This window comes from Prinia subflava, chromosome 23 (assembly GCF_021018805.1).
Source record: "Prinia subflava isolate CZ2003 ecotype Zambia chromosome 23, Cam_Psub_1.2, whole genome shotgun sequence".
NCBI classification, from domain to species: domain Eukaryota; kingdom Metazoa; phylum Chordata; class Aves; order Passeriformes; family Cisticolidae; genus Prinia; species Prinia subflava.
In genome coordinates this window covers 1,520,019-1,541,645 of record NC_086269.1, presented here as the reverse complement: position 1 = coordinate 1,541,645, position 21,627 = coordinate 1,520,019, and the positions used below count along the sequence as shown (strand labels likewise).

The following is a 21,627-nucleotide window of genomic DNA, read 5'->3' as shown; positions in this document are numbered from 1 at the left end:
GACCCATATCCAGGATTATACAATGTTCTGTCTCTCTGTGACCCAGGTTCATTTATGATCTGGTGATGGAAATGAACGAACACTTGGTTTGAAGCGGATGGAAAACTCTCTGAGGATGTTTGCAGTGTGTAGCTGTCAGCCACATGAGCTTGAAATACAATAGACAGAATTCAGCAGTACAGGGCAAGGCTTACAATAAGAATACCTGGTGTTTAATGCTAATTTTGCCACCGGCATCTTGACCGTGAATTCCGTGTGTGTTTATTCACCTTCAGGCCCTGGCAGCACTGGCAGCAGGAGCAGATCTTCAGGAGATTCCTTGACTTTAGTGATCACAGTGGGTGGGATTGCCAAGCTCTGAAAGAAAGGAGGGGGAAAGGCATTTTTGGTGTTTAAAGTGGCTGTTAACCTAATAACCTGTGCAAATTAAAAGGTGCAGGAGCAGTGGATTCAGGACTGGAGTGGTTGTTGTGACTGGGGACATGAAAAGGTCCCGTGTAATTCGGTGACCCTCGGGTTAGAGCACGCACGGCCCCGACTCCACCGGGGGATGTGCTCGGAGCAGGGCCGAAAAAAAGAAAAAAATACCTTCTGCTTGTGTAAGCAGTGGGAAAACAAGCAGACACTTTATACTCTGGAAAGCCCAGTAAGCCTCAGGAAATTCCTGCATTCTTGATTTTATTTTGTGGCAGAGGACTGCGGGGTGTGTGTTTGAAAGATGAGCAAGGTTGCCTCGCTCCGGCCCAGCGCCGCGGCCTCGATAAGCCGGGGCTGAATGGTTCATTGTTCCCTGCGGGAGCCCGATCAGCTGTCACTGCTCCCTCCAAAACACTGCCTTTATTTATAAAGAAAAGTGCTGATATCGCATTTCACACTGAAGGAGAAGTTGCTGGTTCTCGGTGCTGTTCAGGGAGAGGGCTGTGTGTGAAGTGTTCCACACGAGAGCCGAGCGCTGTGCTGATTAAAACCCCTCTGTTCTGCTGATCGTCTTGGTTTGAGAGCTGCTGGGTTTTTGGAAGTGGTCCTTTGTTGTTCTACTGTTGGTCCAGAAGGTGGTTTTCCAATTAAGAATGTCCAGTTTTGCTGGGTTGTTGCCCTCATTAAAAATCCATTGGTTTAGGCACCAAGGAGGGTGGGTGCTCATAGCACAATCTCCCAGAATGTGATATTTCCCATCCCTACCCCAATCCTCTTCTCTAACAAGGTGTCTGCTGCTCATCCATGCTAACAGGGTTGCTGACTTCTGAAAAATTGCAGATGAGCAATCCCTAAATACAGAAATAAAAACATCGCAGGCAAAATTTGCTGCATTTGAATCCTGACGCTCTTGATGTGCTTGGCAGAAAACACGAGATGTGCTCAGGGGTTTTCTTTGTGAGATCCCTTTCAATGAGTCCTCACCTTACTAAAATTAGTGTCTTTTGTCCAGTAGCTTCTGAAAAGGTCACAGAGTTGTTTCTGTGTTGGGAACATCCCTTTTGGTGAGGAAAGGGTGGAGGAGAAAACACAAAGGGAGGAAGAACTTTCTAATGCTTTTTGTGTTGAAGGATGTTCCTTTTTGGATGTCAGACCTGCAGGTGTCAGGTTAAGGATCAGAACTGAGTGACTGCAGCAAGGAAACACCACCTTCGTGGCAATTTTGGTGCTGTTATCACCTCCTTTGCTTGAAAAAGTCTTAATGGCAAAGCCTGAGGTGGGATGGGGGTGTGTGGTTTGCGTTTCCCTGGTTAAACCTGTCACTCGTGCAGAGCCTTGCGACTCCTTGAGGGGGTTTGTGGCTCGAGCTGAGTGTGTGCAGCACATGTTGAGCATCAGCAGCAAAGTTTTACATAAATTCTGGCAGGTCAGATATGTGTGAACATCTCAGCTTTCCCCGTGGCCCTGCCAGTCCTGAAACACCAGCTGGGATGGGGCAAACCACAAAGGCAGCTCAAAAAGCAAAGGGATCTCCAGAGCTGTGGTGAACGCAGTGTGCAGATTTCACCTGGTGTGCTCGGGCTTCCCAGCCCATCCAGGGCTGGGTTCCTCAGGGATTTGTGTCCTGAGCACCCTTGGAGGGTGCTGAGCCCTTCCTGGGTTGACCCCACCTGAGCTGGGGCATCCCTGAGCCCGGGGAAGCGGAGCTGGAGTGGTTTTGGTTAAAGAAATGCACAGGTCGATGGATTTGCCTGTAGCTGTGTTCCCTGATGGAGAAACACAGGTTTTCTGGGGTTTAAGATTCTCTCCTGGGGAAAAAAATAAACCTGACCAGCTTTGCCCCCATGTCACAGCGTTGACTCCTCCAATTCAACAACCTTGCTGCTGTATTTCCTCCTTGCAGCAAAAGCCCCTGGGCACCACAGGCTGGCAAGTTTGGAACAACCAAATTCAGTGCTAATCAAGGTCTTCAAGCTTGAACCCCCCACATTTGTGCAGATTTTTTACATTATTTTTTTTTTGCTTTTTGGCAAGCCTGACTGGGAGCCGTGTTTTCATACATGTGGTTTGGGTTTTGGAGTCCCTAAAATAAGGATGCGGGGTTTTGTTCATGGCAAATCCCGGATTCCTTAAAACTCTTCCCGCAGATGTGAGCACGATCCGAGGCAACTGATCCTGGGAGTGCATGGCAGGAATGAAACCATGGAGGTCCAGATGGATTTATTTTCTTTTTTTCCTGGGCAAAGGGACAAACTCTCAGAGGAGCCAAGCTGCTCTCCGTGATTTTCTGTATTTCAGGAATCGGCGGTGAAGTCGCTGATTCCTAAAAAAAATTGGATTTGGGAAATGCTCCCTCCCTGCCTTCCCTTGTGGTGGTGGAGTTGTGGGCGCCTGCAGTCGCAGTGTGGAGGTGTGAGGAAAGCTGTGAAACCTGAAATTTTATTGCTGGTTCTGGGTTCAGCCTGGAACAATCAACACATCTTGGAAAAACCTTTGGAGGGAGCAGCGCTCGCAGTCAGGCCGTGGCAAATCTCTGCAGTTTCACTGCTCAAAGACCTTTAGATGAAAGGGCACATTTTATTGATTTCATGTTGAGTTTATTGCCTGTGTAAAAGCCAAATAGCCTTTGCTGGCTGCATCACTGAATATTTCTGCATTTTTAGGCTGGGACTGACACACTTTTGCTGTGTTTTCTTGCCCTGTTTGACCGTGAGTGAGTCATTTTACTCTTCTGTCCCTCAAATTCAGGATCAGTGGGATGAGGAGAACATGTGGCTAATGGGAGAAGCTTTCATGTTTGTAAAATGCTTGAAAACTGCTTGTTTCAATAGAGACATTCTTAATAATTATGCTGTGATCATTATGAATATAAATTAATAATTAATTATAATATTAACACCTATGTCTGTGTGCTTTATGGGGTCCTTACATGGAGATATGTTACTTGCAGATATTTTAAAAGGAAAAAGTGCCTTCCTGGAGATGATTTCCTAATGGGAAGAGCTCTGGTGTTGGCTCTCCAGAGGGGTTTCTTCATCTCTTTCATGGCTTGGTTTATAATGAGCTGCACAGCTGGAGACTCAGGAACAAACCGAATAATCTGAATTTGGTGCCTTTGGGGAGTGCCCCAGAATGTGCAATGTCTTGTTTCTGCATCAGGAGTAGTTTGCAGAGGAATTTGATAGAAATTCCCTGAAGTGATTTGCTGAGCTGACGTGGGGGATTGCAGCCTGCAGTCCTTTTTTCCAGACTCAGATTCAGTACATTTTTAGGCAGTGACCACTCGTTCCCCATGCCAAAAATGCACTTGACACTTGTAACTGATGCACTTTTCAGCAGCAAACCTTTGCTGTGCACCAGACTGCAGGGTTTGGGGTGGATTTCCTGCAGTTGGCGTGTCCAAAATGCAACCCCAGTCATTTTCTGCCTGCAGATAGAATTAATCACCACACGAGAGCCTGGCTGACACTAACGAGGGAACATTTAATGATGTTTTGCTGGAGAATTGTGTTTTCTGTGATGGGATTGTGTTTAATCTGCAGTGCTTTTATTTGTTGCAGAGATCCGTGCCCAGTTGGTAGAGCAGCTGAAATGCCTTGACCAGCAGTGTGAGCTTCGGGTCCAGTTACTGCAGGACTTGCAGGATTTCTTCCGCAAGAAGGCAGAGATTGAGATGGATTACTCCAGGAATTTGGAGAAGTTGGCTGAGAGATTCCTGGCTAAAACTAGGAGCACCAAAGACCAGCAATTCAAGTAGAGTATTTGCCTTTTGTTTCTGCCCTTTATTTCCCCCTCTGCTGTAGAATTGATTGCAAGGATAGGAATGGAAAAGAGAATTAGAGTGAATGTAGGCACCAGCACTGCTCTGAATTCCAGAGCCAAACATTCCCCAGGTTTGTGTTGGACACTGAAGCCTTTCCCTGTTTCTGGGTTTTATTCATGTCAGTAATTCCTGGTAGGTCATGAGTTGTTAGGAGGGATTGGGATGTAAGAACTGGAATGTGCAAAAGGAGTAATTTTCTTGGGAAGGGTGGGCAAAGCTGTGTGCCAGATTTGATGGACAAAGCCAGGATTTCCTTCAGTGTCGATGCCTTTGGTTTTGTGGAGGGAAGCTGTTCCCAGTCTGTTCCCTGCTGTCAGTTCTCTGGTTCTGGGATCCCACACACGCTCTGTGTGGGAGTCGTGTTGCAGCTCTGCTACTCTCACTTCAAACAGCACGGAAATAAGGCCAGCAGCACTTCCAAAGAGAGCTGTGCCACTGTGGGTGGGGGAATCCCTGGTTACTGAGTGGTGGGACTCAATTAAAACCTGAATTTGTCCTTCCTGACAATCTCTTGACTCTCCTGCTTGAAACACCATTTACGAGTGGGTCTGGCCGTGCTGCTGGGCTTGTTGCTGGATGTTGGTTCTTCCCCACTTCTCTGCCTTGGGATGACTGATGCAGATGGAACTTGGATTCATGGATTCACATCCTCCTGACTCTTCTGAGGTGCTTTTCCCAGGAGAAGGGGCTGCAGGAGCGGGGCTGTGGGTGAGGAAGGGGCTGCGTGAGCCCAGCGCGGCGCTCTGGTGCTTCCCCTCTGCGCAGTGCTCAGCCTTGCTGGGTTGTGTTGTCAGGGCAGCAGCTGGGGAAAACACGGAGCAGCAGCAGCCTTGGGACCTGAATCATTTCTGCTTTGGACATTTTGGGCTGAGAGGATCCATCTGGGCCTGCCCCCGCCCAGAGCGCATTGTTTGGGTCGGGACGCTGTCCCTGTGTTTGTGTTGTGTTGTTGCTGTGTTTGCAGGGATGTGGGGACACAGCAGTTTCCCGTTTCCAGCAGCAGCTCCTCTCTTTGTGGAAGCCATTAAGGAGGCACCATTTGAAGTTTCCTGCCTGCACAGCTTTGATGTCCTTCCCTTCAGTTCTCATTTGGAGCACACGTTGTGCTGTGTGCTCAGGAAAGCCCGAGCAGAGCTGTTTGACAGACTGGGGAAGAGTTATTCTATCAGAGTCCGAGGGATTTTTTCTTTTCCTTTAGAGTGAAAGTGTTGTTACAGCTATAAACTGTGCACATCCTGCAGGTGTCTTTAAGATGGCACTAAAAAGGTGATGTCTGGAATTACGATTTTCCTCTGCAGCGTGATCGGTGTTTTCAGTTGATTTTGTTGTTATTTCTGGTGAAAGTTGAGGTGATTTTCTTTATGTTACATGATATGGAACAACCCATCAGAAACACTTTTGTATTCAGCTTGAGAAAGTTGCACAGAACTTACCTTCTGCTTGGGGATTTAGAATGAATTTATAATGTGGGATTTTGGACCAGGGTTGAACAGAATCCTGCAGGATTTGCAGGGAGAGGGCTGGAGCTGCTCGGGCTCCTGATCTCACTCACTTTAGCAGCAGATTGCTCCTGCCAGAAAAATGCCTTGCTCTTGGAACGTGGTATCCCTGCAAGGTCTGAGTCCTAAATACACAAATTAATTTAGTCAAGGGGTTGGAAGAAGAGAAAAACAACACAAAGTCTGAGGCTGCTGGGTGTGTGGGCAGTGTTGGTCAGCAGTGGCACGGGTCAGGCTGGCTCTTGTTTGGTCATTTGTGTGCTGGCTGTGCCAGGAGAGTGCCAGGATGCCACGGGGATCCCTAGGAAAGCAATTCCCAGTGTAAGCACCAGTGCTGCTGTCTGAATCACGGCCAGTATCGCGGCTGGCATCTCTTGTGGAGATGCTGGGGCTGGAATCCATCAAAGGCAGCCATCAGCTCGGGATTACACGTCTGGGAGAGCAGCTCTGTAATTGCCTGCTCTGACCCTATAAATACCCCATAATAGGCTGCTCTCCCCACAAGCTGGTAATTATGTCAGGAGGTACCGTATCATTCCCTGCCTGCTCCCCGTGGCACATCCCGTTTTTAGATCTCCTGACACACGGAAATCTGTCAGGCAGCCACCCTGTAATTTGCATGTGCTTTCCTGCTCTGCAGCTCCTGCGGAATCGCCCCCACTGTGCTCCGTGAAGGGAATTTTCTCCATGCCAGGGGCTGGGGCTGACCCCTGGGGTTGGAGTCTGTGGGTTCCCCCACGCTGGGAGGAGCAGGGTGGGAGGTTCAGGCTGGTGTGGGGCTTCCCAAAGCCTGGGGAGGTTCATTTTTCTGAGATGGGGCTGTCCCAGAGTTGATCAGGTTGCCACGTTTGTGTTGAATCACAGGATGGTTTGAGCTGGAAGGGACCTTAAAGCTCATCCAGGACACCTTCACTATCCCAGGTAGCTCCAAACCCAGCCTTGGACACTTCCAACCACAGCTTCTCTGGAATTGTGTGCCAGTTCCTCACAGGAATAAATTCCTTCCCAATATCCCTTCTAAACCTGCCCTGTGTCAATTTGAAGCCGTTCCTCTCATCTCATTTCATCCTGTCCCTCCAGCCCCTTGTAAATCATCTCTCTCCATCTTTGATCAGCTCCTTCAGGCACCCCAAGGGCACAGTTAGGTCACCCCAGAGCTTCTCCAGGCTCAACAAATCCAGTTCTCTCAGCCTTTCCTTGCAGGAGAATTTTCCCCATGGGTTTGGAGCTGGAGGTAGCTGGGTCTGGGCTCAAAGGCTGCCCTGCACTGCTCAGTTTGAAGCTTCACTGGAAGCTTCAAACTTCCAGTTTGAAAACTTTCATCTGAAAATGATTTACAGGGGTAGGTGTGTGTTATCCTCATCTGAAGAAGGGGAACAGATTGATTTAGCCAGGGTGACACAGGAGTTGATGGCAGTTGGATACAGCCCAGGTTTTACTTGCTTTTAACTGCTCTGCCATGGCTGTTAGACCTCACTGTGCCTTTTCTCTTTTAAAAAGGTTTTTTTTCTTTCAGTTAGGCTATTAAAGGGAATAATCACACCCAGTATTTGGTGTATATATTTTATATAATCCTCAATATCTGATGATCCCTTCCAAAGCCCAAGTCTTGTAGCTGTGGTTGCTGCAGGAGCTTGTTTGTCCCAGGTTTGGTACAAAACCAAACCAATTTGGGGTGGAAATCAGAGCGTCCATCTCACGGGTGGCTCTTGGCCCTGGGGTCCCTGCAGGCTGCAGGGCTGGGTGTGACTTCCAGCCCCCCCAAAAAGGCTCTGTCCCACTGCACTCAGACCCTGGCACCTCCAACCCCAGCCTTCAGTTCTCCTATTTCATCTCATTTTTGTCCTGGGGGCATTTGCCTATTCAAATCATCAGTCAACACTATGAAAACCATGGCAAATCTTGAGTGATTGCTTTTGAGGGAGAAAATGGAAAAAGAAAAAAGGAAAAAAAAAAAAAAAAGACAACAACAAGGCTATTTTAAGGCCATATTTTAAATCAGGATAATCTTTGGAAGCAGGATCCTGAGTAGCAATTGTCAGCTGGAGAGCTGAATGTCCAGGATATCCCAGCATGAAATTCAGATGGCTTTCTGGCAGCCCTTGCCTTCAAGTAGAAGATGCAGAATAAGTCTGGCAACCTTCAGGCTGAGCACTTGTAAACAACAGATGTTCATAACTGGAATCTTTTGGAAGAGGAGGGCAGGGAGCAGCATGGATGTCCATGCTTGTAATTCTCAAAATTTGCAGTTAACACTGAGCTGTGTCAGGGAAAATCAGATGTGGATTTGAAGGAGCAGTTTGCAAAAAAGTTCAGTTTTAATTATCCTAGAAGGAAATGATTTCTGTGAGGCAGGAATGATGCAGGTTGTGAGGGAAGAATTGACAGAAGCATTTGGATCATGTGGGCTTCACTTAGATTGTTATTATTAATAATAATAACATTGTATAGGCTCTTTTTGTGGTTCTTTTCGCTGAAACCAAGTCCTGCCCATTTTACTCTGAGCCTGTCAAATAACCCCATTTGGAAGGGTTTTGTAAGCATTAAACATTCATTGATTCAGTGACCTCCGTGAGTGCAGAGAGCTGGGGATCCACGAGCAGCAGAAATGGATGTCAGACCTCAGGGAGGATTTCTGTGCTGCTTTTCATCTCCTCAGTGGTGCTGGGCTCACTCCACGTTCTGGGATTGTGGCCTCTCTTGCCAGGGCACACTGCAGAGGACAAAATTCAGAGAGGGCTGCAGGAGTATTTAGAGGAACAATTAAATCTTCTCTCACACTTGGCCCAGCTCCAGCTCTGAGGCTTCGCAGAGTTGACTGTCCTGGGATGCACCAGCTTTAGAAAAGGATGCTGGACAAAACCAGGGAAAATCTGAATATTTTGGGGAGATCAGGAGGTGGAACAGGAGACTTGAGGTGTTGTTTTCAACACCTCATTCACAGCAAGGATGGTCAGGGGAGTTTTCTGCTGCCATGGACAGTCCCTTGGAGAAGGTCCCTTCATCAGGACAGGACAAGGAGTGATGGGTTCAAACTGAGAGGGGAATTTAAGTGAGATATTGGGAAGGAATTGCTCCCTTGAGGGTGGGGAGGGCCTGGCACAGGGTGCCCAGAGAAGTTGTGGCTGCCCCTGGATCCCTGGAAAGGTCCAAGGCCAGGTTGGACAGGGCCTTTCTCTTCAGTGATATTTTCATTCTCATCTGATTCATTCTTGTGCTAACACAGGGCTCCTATTCCTGGTTTGTGGGTGTGCTTTTAGATTTTTTTAAAATTTTAATCCATTAATTTTGGTATTGGTTATTTTTTTAATCTGTTTTGTAAGATGACTTTTCTCCTATTTCCTTGCAATGCCCAACTCAGTGCTCTCCCCTGCCTGCCTTGAAGCAGATCAATCTTGGATTGTCTGCAAGTCCCTTGTACGAATGAGTAATTTAATTAAGATACTTAAGACTCAATCTTCCCTTATGATCTTTTTGAGACCCAGCTGAAACCTTTGAAGTGGGAGTAGCACAGGACCCGATCAAGATAACACCCGAGAAACCACAGGGCTCCATCGTTTGTGGCTCCCTAAAAATCTGTGCACAGCTTCCTCCTCCTGCTGCCAGCCAGCCCCCGTGGCTGTGATCCTGCTGGAATTTAGGCTCTAAATTTAAATAAACTCTCCACACTCACTATCACCACACCATCTTTACACCAGGAGAAGCAGCTCTTGAAATAAACCTGGGTCTTGGCATCTTCTTCCTGCTCCTCCTGCTCGTGGGAGAAGTTTGAGTCCAAAAGTTGTCAGGGTGAAGGCAGCAGCACTTTGGGAAAAGTTCATATTCCCATCCTAAAGGTTTGGGGTTGGTCTCATCAGTTTTAGCTCTGCAGGGTGAACGGGGCTGTGGCACTGCAGGATGTGGGGATGGGGCTCGGGGTGGTTGTACCCACCCGTCCTTATTGATATTTCCCTTTCCCATCCCTCCTTTCTGGGAGCACAGTGCCTTTGCCAGCTCCTTGGAGGGCTGGAATGGTTAATGGGAATCCCAGTTTGCTCCCTGCCATCTGCTGTGGGGAGGATTGAGGAGGTTCTGTTACAGAACTTGGGCTCCCTGTTGGGAAAATTGTGCCCATGTCCCACCTCAGGAGGAGCTGCAGCTCCAGAGGTGCTTTAAAAGTTAATGTGTGTGGAGTTTTAAAGGATGCTTGGGAGGTTTGAAACAACTGTTTTCTGTTTTATTTCTGCCTTGAATATCTGCTTTTTGCTGGGACAATAGTCACCAGCAAATAATAAAGGAGGTTTTGCCTCCCTTGCTTGCTGTGATCTACATGAACGCAAGAGCCCGTTCCAGCAGGGCACTGAAGGGGTTATTGAAACCAAGAGACAGCAAGAAATTAAAGGAATTGAAAATGAGAATCTGCCTGTGTGTGGCTGGAGCATCCCGAAGGTGACAATCCTGGGGGCGTGTGGGGTTTGGGGTGATTTTTTCCTGCAGGATTTCCTTTCATGTGTAACCACACGGAGTGTGTCAACAATTCCTCTGGCGCCAGCACACACCGGCGACTTCCCTCACCAACCTTTCCTGGTATTCCTGCAGTTTCTGCCTTGGGATAGCCGGGGCTGCTGTGGCTAGGACAGCTGGGATTTGGCCACTGAACTCCTGCAGCTCTGCTGCCTCCCCTTCCCCAGGGAATCGGGGCACTCCTGCTCCTTCCCCAGGGAATCGGGGCACTCCTGCTCCTTCCCCAGGGAATCGGGGCACTCCTGCTCCTTCCCCAGGGAATCGGGGCACTCCTGCTCCTTCCCCAGGGAATCGGGGCACTCCTGCTCCTTCCCCAGGGAATCGGGGCACTCCTACTCCTTCCCCAGGGAATCGGGGCACTCCTGCTCCTTCCCCAGGGAATCGGGGCACTCCTGCTCCTTCCCCAGGGAATCGGGGCACTCCTGCTCCTTCCCCAGGGAATCGGGGCACTCCTGCTCCTTCCCCAGGGAATCGGGGCACTCCTGCTCCTTCCCCAGGGAATCGGGGTGCTCCTGCTCCTTCCCCAGGGAATCGGGGCACTCCTGCTCCTTCCCCAGGGAATCGGGGCACTCCTGCTCCTTCCCCAGGGAATCGGGGCACTCCTGCTCCTTGCCCAGGGAATCGGGGCACTCCTGCTCCTTCCCCAGGGAATCGGGGCACTCCTGCTCCTTCCCCAGGGAATCGGGGCACTCCTGCTCCTTCCCCAGGGAATCGGGGCACTCCTGCTCCTTCCCCAGGGAATCGGGGCACTCCTGCTCCTTCCCCTGGGCTCTTGGAGCCACAGCTCCTGGTGCTGGAGGCTCCCAGCTCCTCCAGGGTGCCAGGAGCAGGAGTTGGGGCTCTGAGGGGTTTTGAGGGAGGGTTTTGGTCAGCTGGTGCAGAGTCTGAGGGGTTTTTTTGTGCCTATAAAAGCTGCAGTCCCAAACTCTTCATGGTAGCCGGGTAATTTTCACTTGTAGCTCTGCCATCTTCAGAGGGCACAATCAGTGGGTGAAGCAGTCCTGATCACAAGCTCCACTCAGTCCTGAACTTTCCAATTTTTTTTTTTAAGAAAGGAAAAAAAATCAAGATCAGCTGTTCTGAAACCCTTTATCTAAAATTATCCATATTGCAGCACAAATCCAGCTGCTGGTGTCAGGAGAAGGGTAATGAAACTCTGCCCTGGCTCAGTTCTCCCATTTTCCCAATGTTTCTTGCAGCAGAGATTGCTGTCCTTTCAAGTGCAGAATATTCCCTTCTCCATGGAAATTAAATTGCATTTCTTTTAGGAGGAAAGAGATCTGATAGTCTGGTTCAATAATCAGGGCTTTGCACAGGTTTTACTCTTTTCTAGGTAAATATTATTGTGCTGTAAATGAATGGTAACAGAGCTGCAGAGAAGTCAATGCTGTGGTTAAGGTGAGACCCCAGCTTTAATCTGGGCTGAAATGCTGCCCTGAGAAACAGCTTATTCCTTCCAAAAAATGAAATGCTGACCCAAATAATCCGAGTTTCCTCTCCCCTGCTGCCCTTTGCGCTGCTCCTTTGCCGGGTGCTTCGACTGAAAGAAGGTGGGGAAAGTTCAAAGATGAGAAAATCAAGTTTCTTTTAGGAGTGCTGCTCTCTGTGGCTGGGGACAGATAGAGGAGCCTTCCCATAATGGGCTTTGCACAGGAGACACAACATTTTATTTCCTATGCAGATGCTGTTTGGCTCACTGGGTGCTTAAAATCTTTTTTGTTGTGGTTAAGACCCAAATTCTTGAGACAGGACCGTGAAACCTCCTGTGAGACACTGGAGCCATCGCCCTCCCTCCCTCAGGCTCTGATTTATGCACAAAATCCTGGATTCAAAGGGAAAAATTAAAGCCTGCACTTGGCACACATTTGCAATTTCTGTTTGTTGGGGGACAGCAGCTCATGGGAATGCAGGGAAATGGAACTGAGGGTGGATTTTCTGTAGTATTTTCTGTATATTTTCTGTAGTATTTTCTGTAGTATTTTCTGTAGTATTTTCTGTAGTATTTTCCGTAGTATTTTCCGTAGTATTTTCCGTAGTATTTTCCGTAGTATTTTCCCTATTTATTTTCCCTATTTATTTTCCCTATTTATTTTCCCTATTTATTTTCCCCGTATTTATTTTCCCCGTATTTATTTTCCCCGTATTTATTTTCCCTGTATTTATTTTCCCCGTATTTATTTTCCCCGTATTTATTTTCCCCGTATTTATTTTCCCCGTTTTCTTTCCCCGTTTTCTTTCCCCGTTTTCTTTCCCCGTTTTTTTCCCCCGTTTTTTTTCCCCGTTTTTTTTCCCTATTTTTCTGTATTTTTCTGTATTTTTCTGTATTTTCTGTATTTCCCTCTGCTCCCCAGCATCCCCCCTCCCCAGAGCTGCATTCCCAGTTCCAGAGAGGTGCTGGGATCCTGTCCAGTCATTCCTGTTTTGTGTCCCTGCAGGAAGGACCAGAACGTGCTGTCACCAGTGAACTGCTGGAACCTGCTGCTCAACCAGGTGAAGAGGGAGAGCAGGGACCACACCACCCTCAGTGACATTTATCTCAACAACATCATCCCACGCTTTGTCCAGGTCAGCGAGGACTCAGGGCGCCTCTTCAAGAAGGTAACTGAGCTCAGAGCTTCCCCTTGGTTCTTCTGAAACACCACCCCAGCTCCCCCATTTATTGGTTTTTTTTTTTCCTCTTTGGTCTTGACTTTAATTTTTTCAGGTATTTTCCCCAATGTGGCCAGTTGAGATTTGTTGGTCTAAATTAATTAAATTAATTTGTTTTTTTCTCCTCTTGCTCCTGAGTTTTGAATGGGTGTTGAGAATTTGATTAAATTTTCAACCTTCCGGTTCTTCAACTCTGAACAGTAGAGTCAAGAATAACTCTTTAAAGACAGAATTTTATCTGCCATGGAGAAATTGCTGTTAAAAGAAGAATTAGGGAGAATTCCTGCTATGCTAGATAATAAAAGGATGTATTGTCCTTATCTGGGAAAAGGAGAAAACGCAGCTGAGCTCTCTTTTGTTGGCCTTGTCCCCTTGATTTCACCTGGGAAGGAAGGTGGGACAGGCTGGGAGGGTTTTGCTGTTAGGAATCTGTTCTTGCACTTAAAGAAACACAATCTGGAAATTTGAAATGCTGTTCAGGGGTGATGCCTGGTCCCTGCAGAGTTCTGCCAATGGCTGCAACATTTGCTGCATCCCGTGGTGGGATCATTGCAGGTCTGCACTCTGAAAATCCATTTATTGTTTATTTTCCCCCTCTCCCACCCCTGCAACCTGTCCTGAGCTCGGGGAGTTATTTCTGCTCTTGCAAGGCCTGGAGAAGGGAGGGATGGTTCAGATAATTCTTATTTTCTGTCTGTTGCTCTAAGTGTAAAAAAAACCCATTAAAAGCAGTTTGCTGAGGCTGTTGGAGAATGAATAATGCTGGAGATGGTGAAGTTTCATGTCAGGATGCAGTGGAAGGAGCAGATCTTGGTGTGTGTTACCTGGAGAGCCTGTGCCCTGTTCCAGCAGGGTTTTTTGGCTGTGATCTCTCTGGGAGAACAAAATCTGTGCTGTTCCCTCTCTCCTGCCTGTCTCTTTGAGTTTTTAATGGAGGATGAAAAGATATATTCCACTTTTGCCTTCTGTTTCTCTTCTTCTTTTTCTAAGTCATCGCCCGAGCGGAGGAGGAATCTTCTCCTTTTCAAGTAACGTCACACTGAGGCCTTTTTGACCTTTTAAAACTTTCTGGTAATTACATTATGGTTGATTAGATACTTACACGGGATTATTGAATGGCAGTTACTCTTCAATTCCTCTAATCCCTCCAAAGGAGGAATAATCTCCCTGTTGAATTTCAACAAGGGCTGTGCTGGAATAAGGTGGCCTGGAAAATGCCTTGGCAAAGCATTGCTTGGAAATTGATATTATCCCAGTTTGCCTGGAAATAGCAACTTCACCTTCAGCCCCTTCTAAAGCAGGGCAAACCCGTGTTTCTGCTTTATTTTGGGCAGCAGGGCTAGAATAAAAACAAATAAATAACCAATCGACAGCAAAATAGCATCTCTGGTTTGTTTCTCACAGGCCAAGGGCAAACTCCACATTAATTTGTGCAAACAAAAGGCACTTGTTGTTAAATCCCAGCTCCTTATTTGGCTGTTTGCCAGGAATACCAGCCTGGCTGGAGGCCAAATCAGGTGTTTGATTACAGCTCCACTTGTGCAGGGTGGTTAAAACCAAAAATTGCATCCTCTGTTATCTGGTATCAGCTGATAAATAGAGAAATTTGGCTGACGTGGACCTGCTTATGCTTTTTCACTTGAGTCTCTTCCTGAGCTGCAAGAAGCAGCTTGAATCACTACAAAAACCAGATGAGAGATGTGATGAAAATATTGCAAATCACCTTTGCAGTCCGTGGATTTAAAGAAATTTTACCCATTTATAAACCCCCCTCAGTGTCACATTAGTAAAATATCCCCAAAGCAGCTCAGGTGTCAGGATATCTCTGCACTTTAACCAAAATTTTCCACTTTTTTATCTTTTCCTGGGTTAAAAACGGGGACAGTTGGTGGCAAAGCCAGGCTGCCTTGCTGCAGGTGTTGATGGGGATCTACCAGCTTAAATTTGGAGTTGCAAATATGGAATGTAGAGAGGATGCTGAGAGGATCTCTGTGTCAGCATCCTCTCCACATTCCATATTTGCAACCCCTCATCTACTGAGGGCAATCCAAAGGCATCAAATCCTTTCCTTGGGCCGTTTCTCTCAGATCAGAGTTCTGTGGATGGAGCAGGTGGGGTGGGAGGACAGGAGGGACAAAAGGAGGTGCTCGAGGTCCCTTTTGTCCCTGAGCTCTTGAGCTGCTGCATCTCAGTGTGTGCAGAGCTGTTCAAAGGCCAGGGTGAGCTGATCCGGGCTCTGCTGGGTGTGATAAGGGCTGTGCTGGGAGGGAGGGGTGCTTGGAGTGATGCCTTGAGTTTGAGCTTTGATGTTTTTAGATTCTGTGCTGCCTGAGGGTGCAGATCTGAGCTCACAGTGTCAGCTCTGCACAGAGCAGGGACTCAAAACAAATCCTTTTCCTGCTGGAGACCAAGGATGACTTTCAGACCCAAAAGAATAAACAGTGGTGGGCTGAAGAAGGACAAGGAGAATGGGAGTTCACAACCCAAAACTGTAATTGGACAATTAAATCCCAATATGAAAATGGACCAAAACTTATAAAAGTGTGAGACCTCGTGACCAGGGGTCCCTCTTGGGTCCCTCTTGGGTCCCTCTTGGGTCCCTCTTGGGTCCCTCTTGTGCCCATTTTGTGCCCATTTTGTGCCCATTTTGTGCCCATTTTGTGCCCATTTTGTCTCCATTTTGGGTCCACCTTGGGTGCAGCCCTGCCCAGGCTCTTGTCCTGCCCAAGGTGTGTCCTAAATACCTTTTAATAAATCTCTGCTTTATTCTCAGCTCTGTCCAGTCCCTGTTCCAGCTCAGCCTCCCCAAGGTATCACACATTGTGTGCAGCCCCTTTTCTCTGCCTCTGGGCTTTGGTCACTTCCCTGGGTCCCTTTTCCCTCCCGTGTCTGAGCTGTGCCCCAAATGTGGGTTTGGATTTCAGCCTCTCAGCTGAGGTGCAGGGATTCTTGGACTTGCACTTTTCCATGCCTTTGGTTTGGTTTCTCATGAGGAAACACTTTTATTTTAGGGTGGGAGCTGAGGGCTCCTCTTGCAGTCCTGAAGATGAATCCTGGTGCTGTCAGAGTGATTCTGACAGTCCCCAGTGCCCCCCCAGTGCCCTCCTGTGGGGGATAAATGATGAAATAATCCCATTTCCAGCAAATAAAACTGGGAGGGGGAATAGTTCCAGCTTGGGGAGGAGGGGATGTTTTCCTCTGGGCAGAGTTAATGATTTAGGGCTGGGACAGGTTGGAGTTCCCAGCCCTGGTGCCACCAGCGTTGCTATTCCAGTCACCTCTCCCTCTCCTGGGAGATCATCCTGCTTTGATGTCTGCTCCTTTTCATTCCCTCATCTCCCTTTGATTTCCCCTGCTTGTCCTCCTTCAGCCCCTTCCTTTCTTTCTTTCTTTCTTTCTTCTTTCTTTCTTTATTTCTACATTTCTGTATCTATCTATGTTTTTATCTTTATATATGTATTTTCCCCCAAAAATATTTCTCTATTTGAGCTGATTCTTGCTTTGATTTCCCCTTTTCCCTCTATCCCCCTGTCACCATCTCTGTTTTTATATTTATATATGTATTCCCCCCCCCCCCCCAAAAATATTCTTGTATTTGTGCTGATTCCTGCTTTGATTTCCCCTTTTCCCTCTATCCCCCTGTCACCCTCTCTATTTAATATGACCCTTCATTTCTCTGCATGGAACAACCTTCCTGTTCCTCGCATGGTTATCAGCTTTTCTTGCCTCCAGACGTATCTTTTGAGTGGGATCCCTTGGGATTATTTATATATGGATAGAGATAGACCTTTGAGCAGCAGTCTCTTTAATTTGGTCTCTTTAATCACTCTTTCTGTGTTGTCTCTTTGAAATTTTCCGAGAAGCAGCCTGATAATCTTGTTCAAATTGAAGGGAAAAAAAGAGAAAATTACCTTTTTTTAACAGAACAGACTGTGGAAGGCTCACAAACGGATTCTTTTCGGTTTGACAGATTTTTACATGAGGAAATTGTGAAGTGGCTGGCAGATGTTAATGGGCAGAAAGGCAGATTTATTCTGTGAGCAGAGAGGCCTCAGGACAGGCTGAGCTGAACCAGGTACCAGCCCAGCATCTGCTGGGTTTAAAACACATTTTCTGCTCTGCTTTTAGCTGGGAGCTTCCCTGGGCTGCTGGAGCAGGGACCTTCCCTGTGTATCCACTTAATTGAGGATATTTATGGGGAGAAAACCCCTTTTGGAATCAAGAAAACCAACGTGAGGATTTGAAATTCTCCTTGTTTAGCACCTTTGATGGTGGGAAAACCCCCCAGTTTATCTCCTGGTGCACTGCAGGGTGTTTGATGTGAGATGGAAAATCCACAATGAGTTGGTTAAAAGCCTTGCAGTAATCAAGGAAGAGGAATCATTAATTCTCTGAAGGGGTCTGTCATGACCTACTTTACAGCTGCTCTGTGTCTCTGCTGCTCTGCTCCCAGAATATGACAAAATCTTAAAGCACCCACACATGGAAAAGCCACCCCATGGCAGAAATGCCGTGGTTAAAATGCTGGCCATTTGTAAAAATGTTTTTCCATCACGGTTTAAATTTGTAAATGTGCAAATGCCATGAGTAAAACTCTCCCTGAGGTGCAGAGTTGGTACCTGTGTGCTACATCCCTGCTCCCCTCCTGGCATCCTCACCCTCACTCTCACCATGATTCAAAAAGTGTGGGAATAACCAAAAAGAATTCAAAAAGAATTCAAAAAGAATTCAAAAAGAATTCAAAAAGAATTCAAAAAGAATTCAGAAAGAATTCAGAAAGAATTCAGAAAGAATTCAGAAAGAATTCAAAAAGAATTCAAAAAGAATTCAAAAAATACGGCAATATCTAATGTTTATTCTCCACCTAGGCATATTTAATTATTACATTTAAAAGATGCAGGGACCTGACACTGTTCCAGAATCAGCAGATTTGGGCTCCAGCTCCAGCTGTCACCCTCTGACACAACTTGAGGCAGCAAATTAGATAAAAAATTGCTTATTACATTACACATTCACATGGGTTGAGCTCTTGCTGGCTGTTGTTGGGTTCATGGGGTTCAGGAACTCCAGGGAATTCTGGTTTTGAATCCATCCCATCTTTCTGACAGCCTTGGGAGGACCTTGCTGGGGCTGGAGATCCGGGGCAGAAAATGTTGACAGCATTCCTGAGCTCTCCTCTTTATTATCCCCCCCAAATATTTGGAAGCTGAAGTCGTTAATGTTGGGTGGAATGCGGAACAGCCCCGCAGTAGATCCCAAAAACATCTTGATTAAATTAGAGGGGAGGAGGGCTGGAACAAAGAGGCTGTTGAGGAGCTGGCACGGCCCGTGCTGGGAATTCATGTTCCAGCCAGGGGTGGCAGAACCTCCAGGCCTGCACATGGTGCAGATACACCCAGGAGTAACAAAGGAGTGTGTGTGTGCTCACAGCAGCCTCCTGGGCTGGGGGAAAGCTGCACCCCAGCCTGGCACTGCTGCCACGTCCTGCCGGGACTGCCCTGGGGGCTGCTGGTGGAAGGGAAGGTGTGGTCATCACCTGTGGTTTGCAGGGGAAGGGAAGTCCTTCTTCTTCTCCTCCTCCTCCTCATCCTCTTCTTCCTCCTCCTTCTCCTCCTTCTCCTCCTTCTCCTCCTTCTCCTCCTTCTCCTCCTTCTCCTCCTTCTCCTCCTTCTCCTCCTTCTCCTCCTTCTCCTCCTTCTCCTCCTTCTCCTCCTTCTCCTCCTTCTCCTCCTTCTCCTCCTTCTCCTCCTTCTCCTCCTTCTCCTCCTTCTCCTCCGTCTCCTCCGTCTCCTCCGTCTCCTCCGTCTCCTCCGTCTCCTCCGTCTCCTCCGTCTCCTCCGTCTCCTCCGTCTCCTCCGTCTCCTCCGTCTCCTCCGTCTCCTCCTTCTCCTCCGTCTCCTCTTCCTCCTCCTCCTCCTCTTCCTCCTCCTCCTCCCCTTCCTCCTCCTCCTTCTCCTCCTCCTTCTCCTCTTCCTCCTCCTTCTCCTCTTCCTCCTCCTTCTCCTCTTCCTCCTCCTTCTCCTCTTCCTCCTCCTTCTCCTCTTCCTCCTCCTTCTCCTCTTCCTCCTCCTTCTCCTCTTCCTCCTCTTCCTCCTCCTCATCCAGAGGAGAGCAACAATGCTGGTGATGGGTTTGGAGCCCAAATCCTCTGAGGAGTGACTGAGGGAGCTGGGGTTGCTCAGCCTGGAGAAAAGGAGACTCAGAGGTGCCCTTATCACTCTCACAACTCCCTGAAAAGTGGCTGTGCTCAGGTGGGGTTGGCTCTTTGTCCAGGCAGCACTGACAGAAGGAGAGGACACAGCCCCAAGCCGCACCAAGGAAATTCAGGTTGGATATCAGGAAAGAGATTTTCACAGAAAGGGAGATAAAGCACTGGAATGGCCTTGCCCGGGGAGGTGCTGGAGTCACCACCCCTGGAGGTGTTTAAGGAAAGATTGGAGGTGGCACTCAGGGTTTAGTTGAGGTGTTTGGGCTGGGTTGGACTCGATGATCCTGGAGGTCTTTTCCAGCCTGATAATTCTGTGATCCCTGTGATCCCTGTGATCCTGTGATTGATTCTGTGATCCCCGCGATCCCCGCGATCCTGTGATCCCCGTGATCCCTGTGATTCTGTGATCCCCGTGATCCCCGTGATCCCGTGATTCTGTGATCCCTGTGATTCTGTGATCCCTGTGATCCCGTGATCCCCGTGAGCCCCGTGAGCCCCGTGATTCTGTGATCCCGTGATTCTGTGATCCCGTGATCCTGTGATCCCGTGATCCCGTGCAGGGTCTGTGCTGATCTCCCTGCCCAGCACAGCCCCCTGCTGCATCCTCAGCTCTGCAGGGCGCCCAGGATGCTCCTCCACCCTCATCATCTCCAGGAGGAGGCTTTACCCTGATCAGGGACACACAGTTTGTGGGGACACCCCCCCACACACACCCAGCTCATTAGTGGAGCCTTAATTAAGATTTTGTTGCACAAGCCCTTCCTCACGTTAAGGGAGGTGCAGATAGACTTGGTTGCAGATACAGCCAGGAGTAGGTCCCAGTAAAGCTGATCAGGATTTCTTTTATTTATTGCCTTGTTTACAAAATGAATCGTTCTGCCTTTGCAAAACACACAGAGTAAGAGAGAAAATACAGAACAATACGGAATTTGCTGCTGCAATAGCAATCGATACCGAGACATTCACAACTGCCAGGACTGTTGTTGTCTTTCCTTGGCGTGGATTTTATTTGTAATTTCTGGCATGATGCTGGTATTTCTTGTGGCTCCATGGCAGTGGGACCAGGACTGCACTTTGAATTTTGTGGGAATTCAGGGAAATTCTCTTTGTGCATCACCTCCGCCTCCCTCCGCTGCCCTCAAGCAACAACTTTTTCCTCATGTCCAATCCATTTTCCTCTGGCTTTCCCAAGCAAACCCTTCTGCTTCCTCTGATGTATTTTCATTTATCAGGGTCAGCCAGCTCAGCTTTTTTTCTCCTAGACATTTTTTTTTGGTGGAATCAGTGCAGGGAACAGTTTTACATTACCAGTGCTCATTGCACAGCTCTTGTTCTGATGTCCCCTGTGATCTGTCTTACCTTCATCTGAATGGAAGGGTTTTTTTCCAGTCCAGCAATCCAGCAGCTCCTTTTTTAGAGCTCATTTGGAAGCACAGAGAGTTTTGTGTTTTGACAATTTGGCATCTTCTTTCCCCCCTTTCAACCGGAATCTGCATTCAAATATTCATTTTAATCTCTGCCGTATAATTGATGCTTCAGCAGTTTGTGCAGCAGATGAGCCATTTTTTAGTGCACGAGGAGGAAAAGGCAGCCAGAAAACCCTGCTGGAACCCTGGGTGCTGAGAATTTCAGGTTTTCTGTGCTAAAATGCACTGACCCTCAAGCAAACTCTGCATTGACCTGAGGCACTGAACAGGCTTCCAAAATTGAGTGATAAAATTGGGATTATGAGTGTGTGGTTTGAGTAGAAGTGTGTGATCTCACAGGGTGAAAAACTTAGAATTTAAGGGTTTAGTGTAGAGTAATAAATATGGGACAAGGTGAAGGATTAGGGTGTAGGCTAAATTCTTCTTTTCACCTTCTTCTTGGGTCCGGTGGAAAGGTCTGCACTGCAACCTTTGGTATTTGGTTATTGGGTTAAAAGTATAAATAAATATAAATATATTTATATATTATTATATATAATATATAAAAATATATAATATATAATATATAATATTATATATAATATATAGATATAAGATAATATATATATAATATAAATAAAAGTATAAATAAATAATACAGGTGTCATCTCATTAGTGGACAATTAGTGTTTAAAAGACCTTGGAAAGAGCTGGAGACAGAGCCATTTTTGGCTTTGTTAGCCAGAACTCACAGCTTGTGAGACTGTACTGTAGATAAGAATTAATAAACATCTGAGTCCAGGCACGAGCTGCATCTCCCAAGCATTTAATGCCAGCTCTGACAGGAGAAAAGCAAATTAAAACCCCACAGTGACCCAGAGCACTGCAGGTTTATTCCTGGAGGTTGGGAATCACCAGCTCTGTGCTGTTCTGTGAATCAGGGACTCCTCAGAAAAAGCTTTTCTGTGTCAGGTGCTCTTTTTTCCTGTGGCACCTGGGCAGCAGGTGGGGAATATGGGATTGGAACATGTGGAGAATCCAAAGGATTGGGCGTTGGATATTTGTGAATCCCATTGTGCTGCCAACAGAGCAATTCTGGGCTGCTCTGAACCACAACACCCC

General features: G+C 47.4%; 1 protein-coding gene across 5 annotated transcripts in view; it reads left to right on the top strand.

The window, feature by feature from the left end:
• SRGAP2 (SLIT-ROBO Rho GTPase activating protein 2) overlaps window positions 1–21,627 on the top strand; it is a 98,058-nt gene that overhangs the window by 28,679 nt on the left and 47,752 nt on the right. For all 5 annotated transcript variants that reach the window (XM_063418670.1, XM_063418667.1, XM_063418668.1 and 2 more), the window contains 2 exons: window positions 3,978–4,170; window positions 12,678–12,840. In XM_063418670.1, coding sequence (XP_063274740.1) covers window positions 3,978–4,170; window positions 12,678–12,840 — 356 coding nt within the window. The remainder of the gene's footprint in view (window positions 1–3,977; window positions 4,171–12,677; window positions 12,841–21,627) is intronic.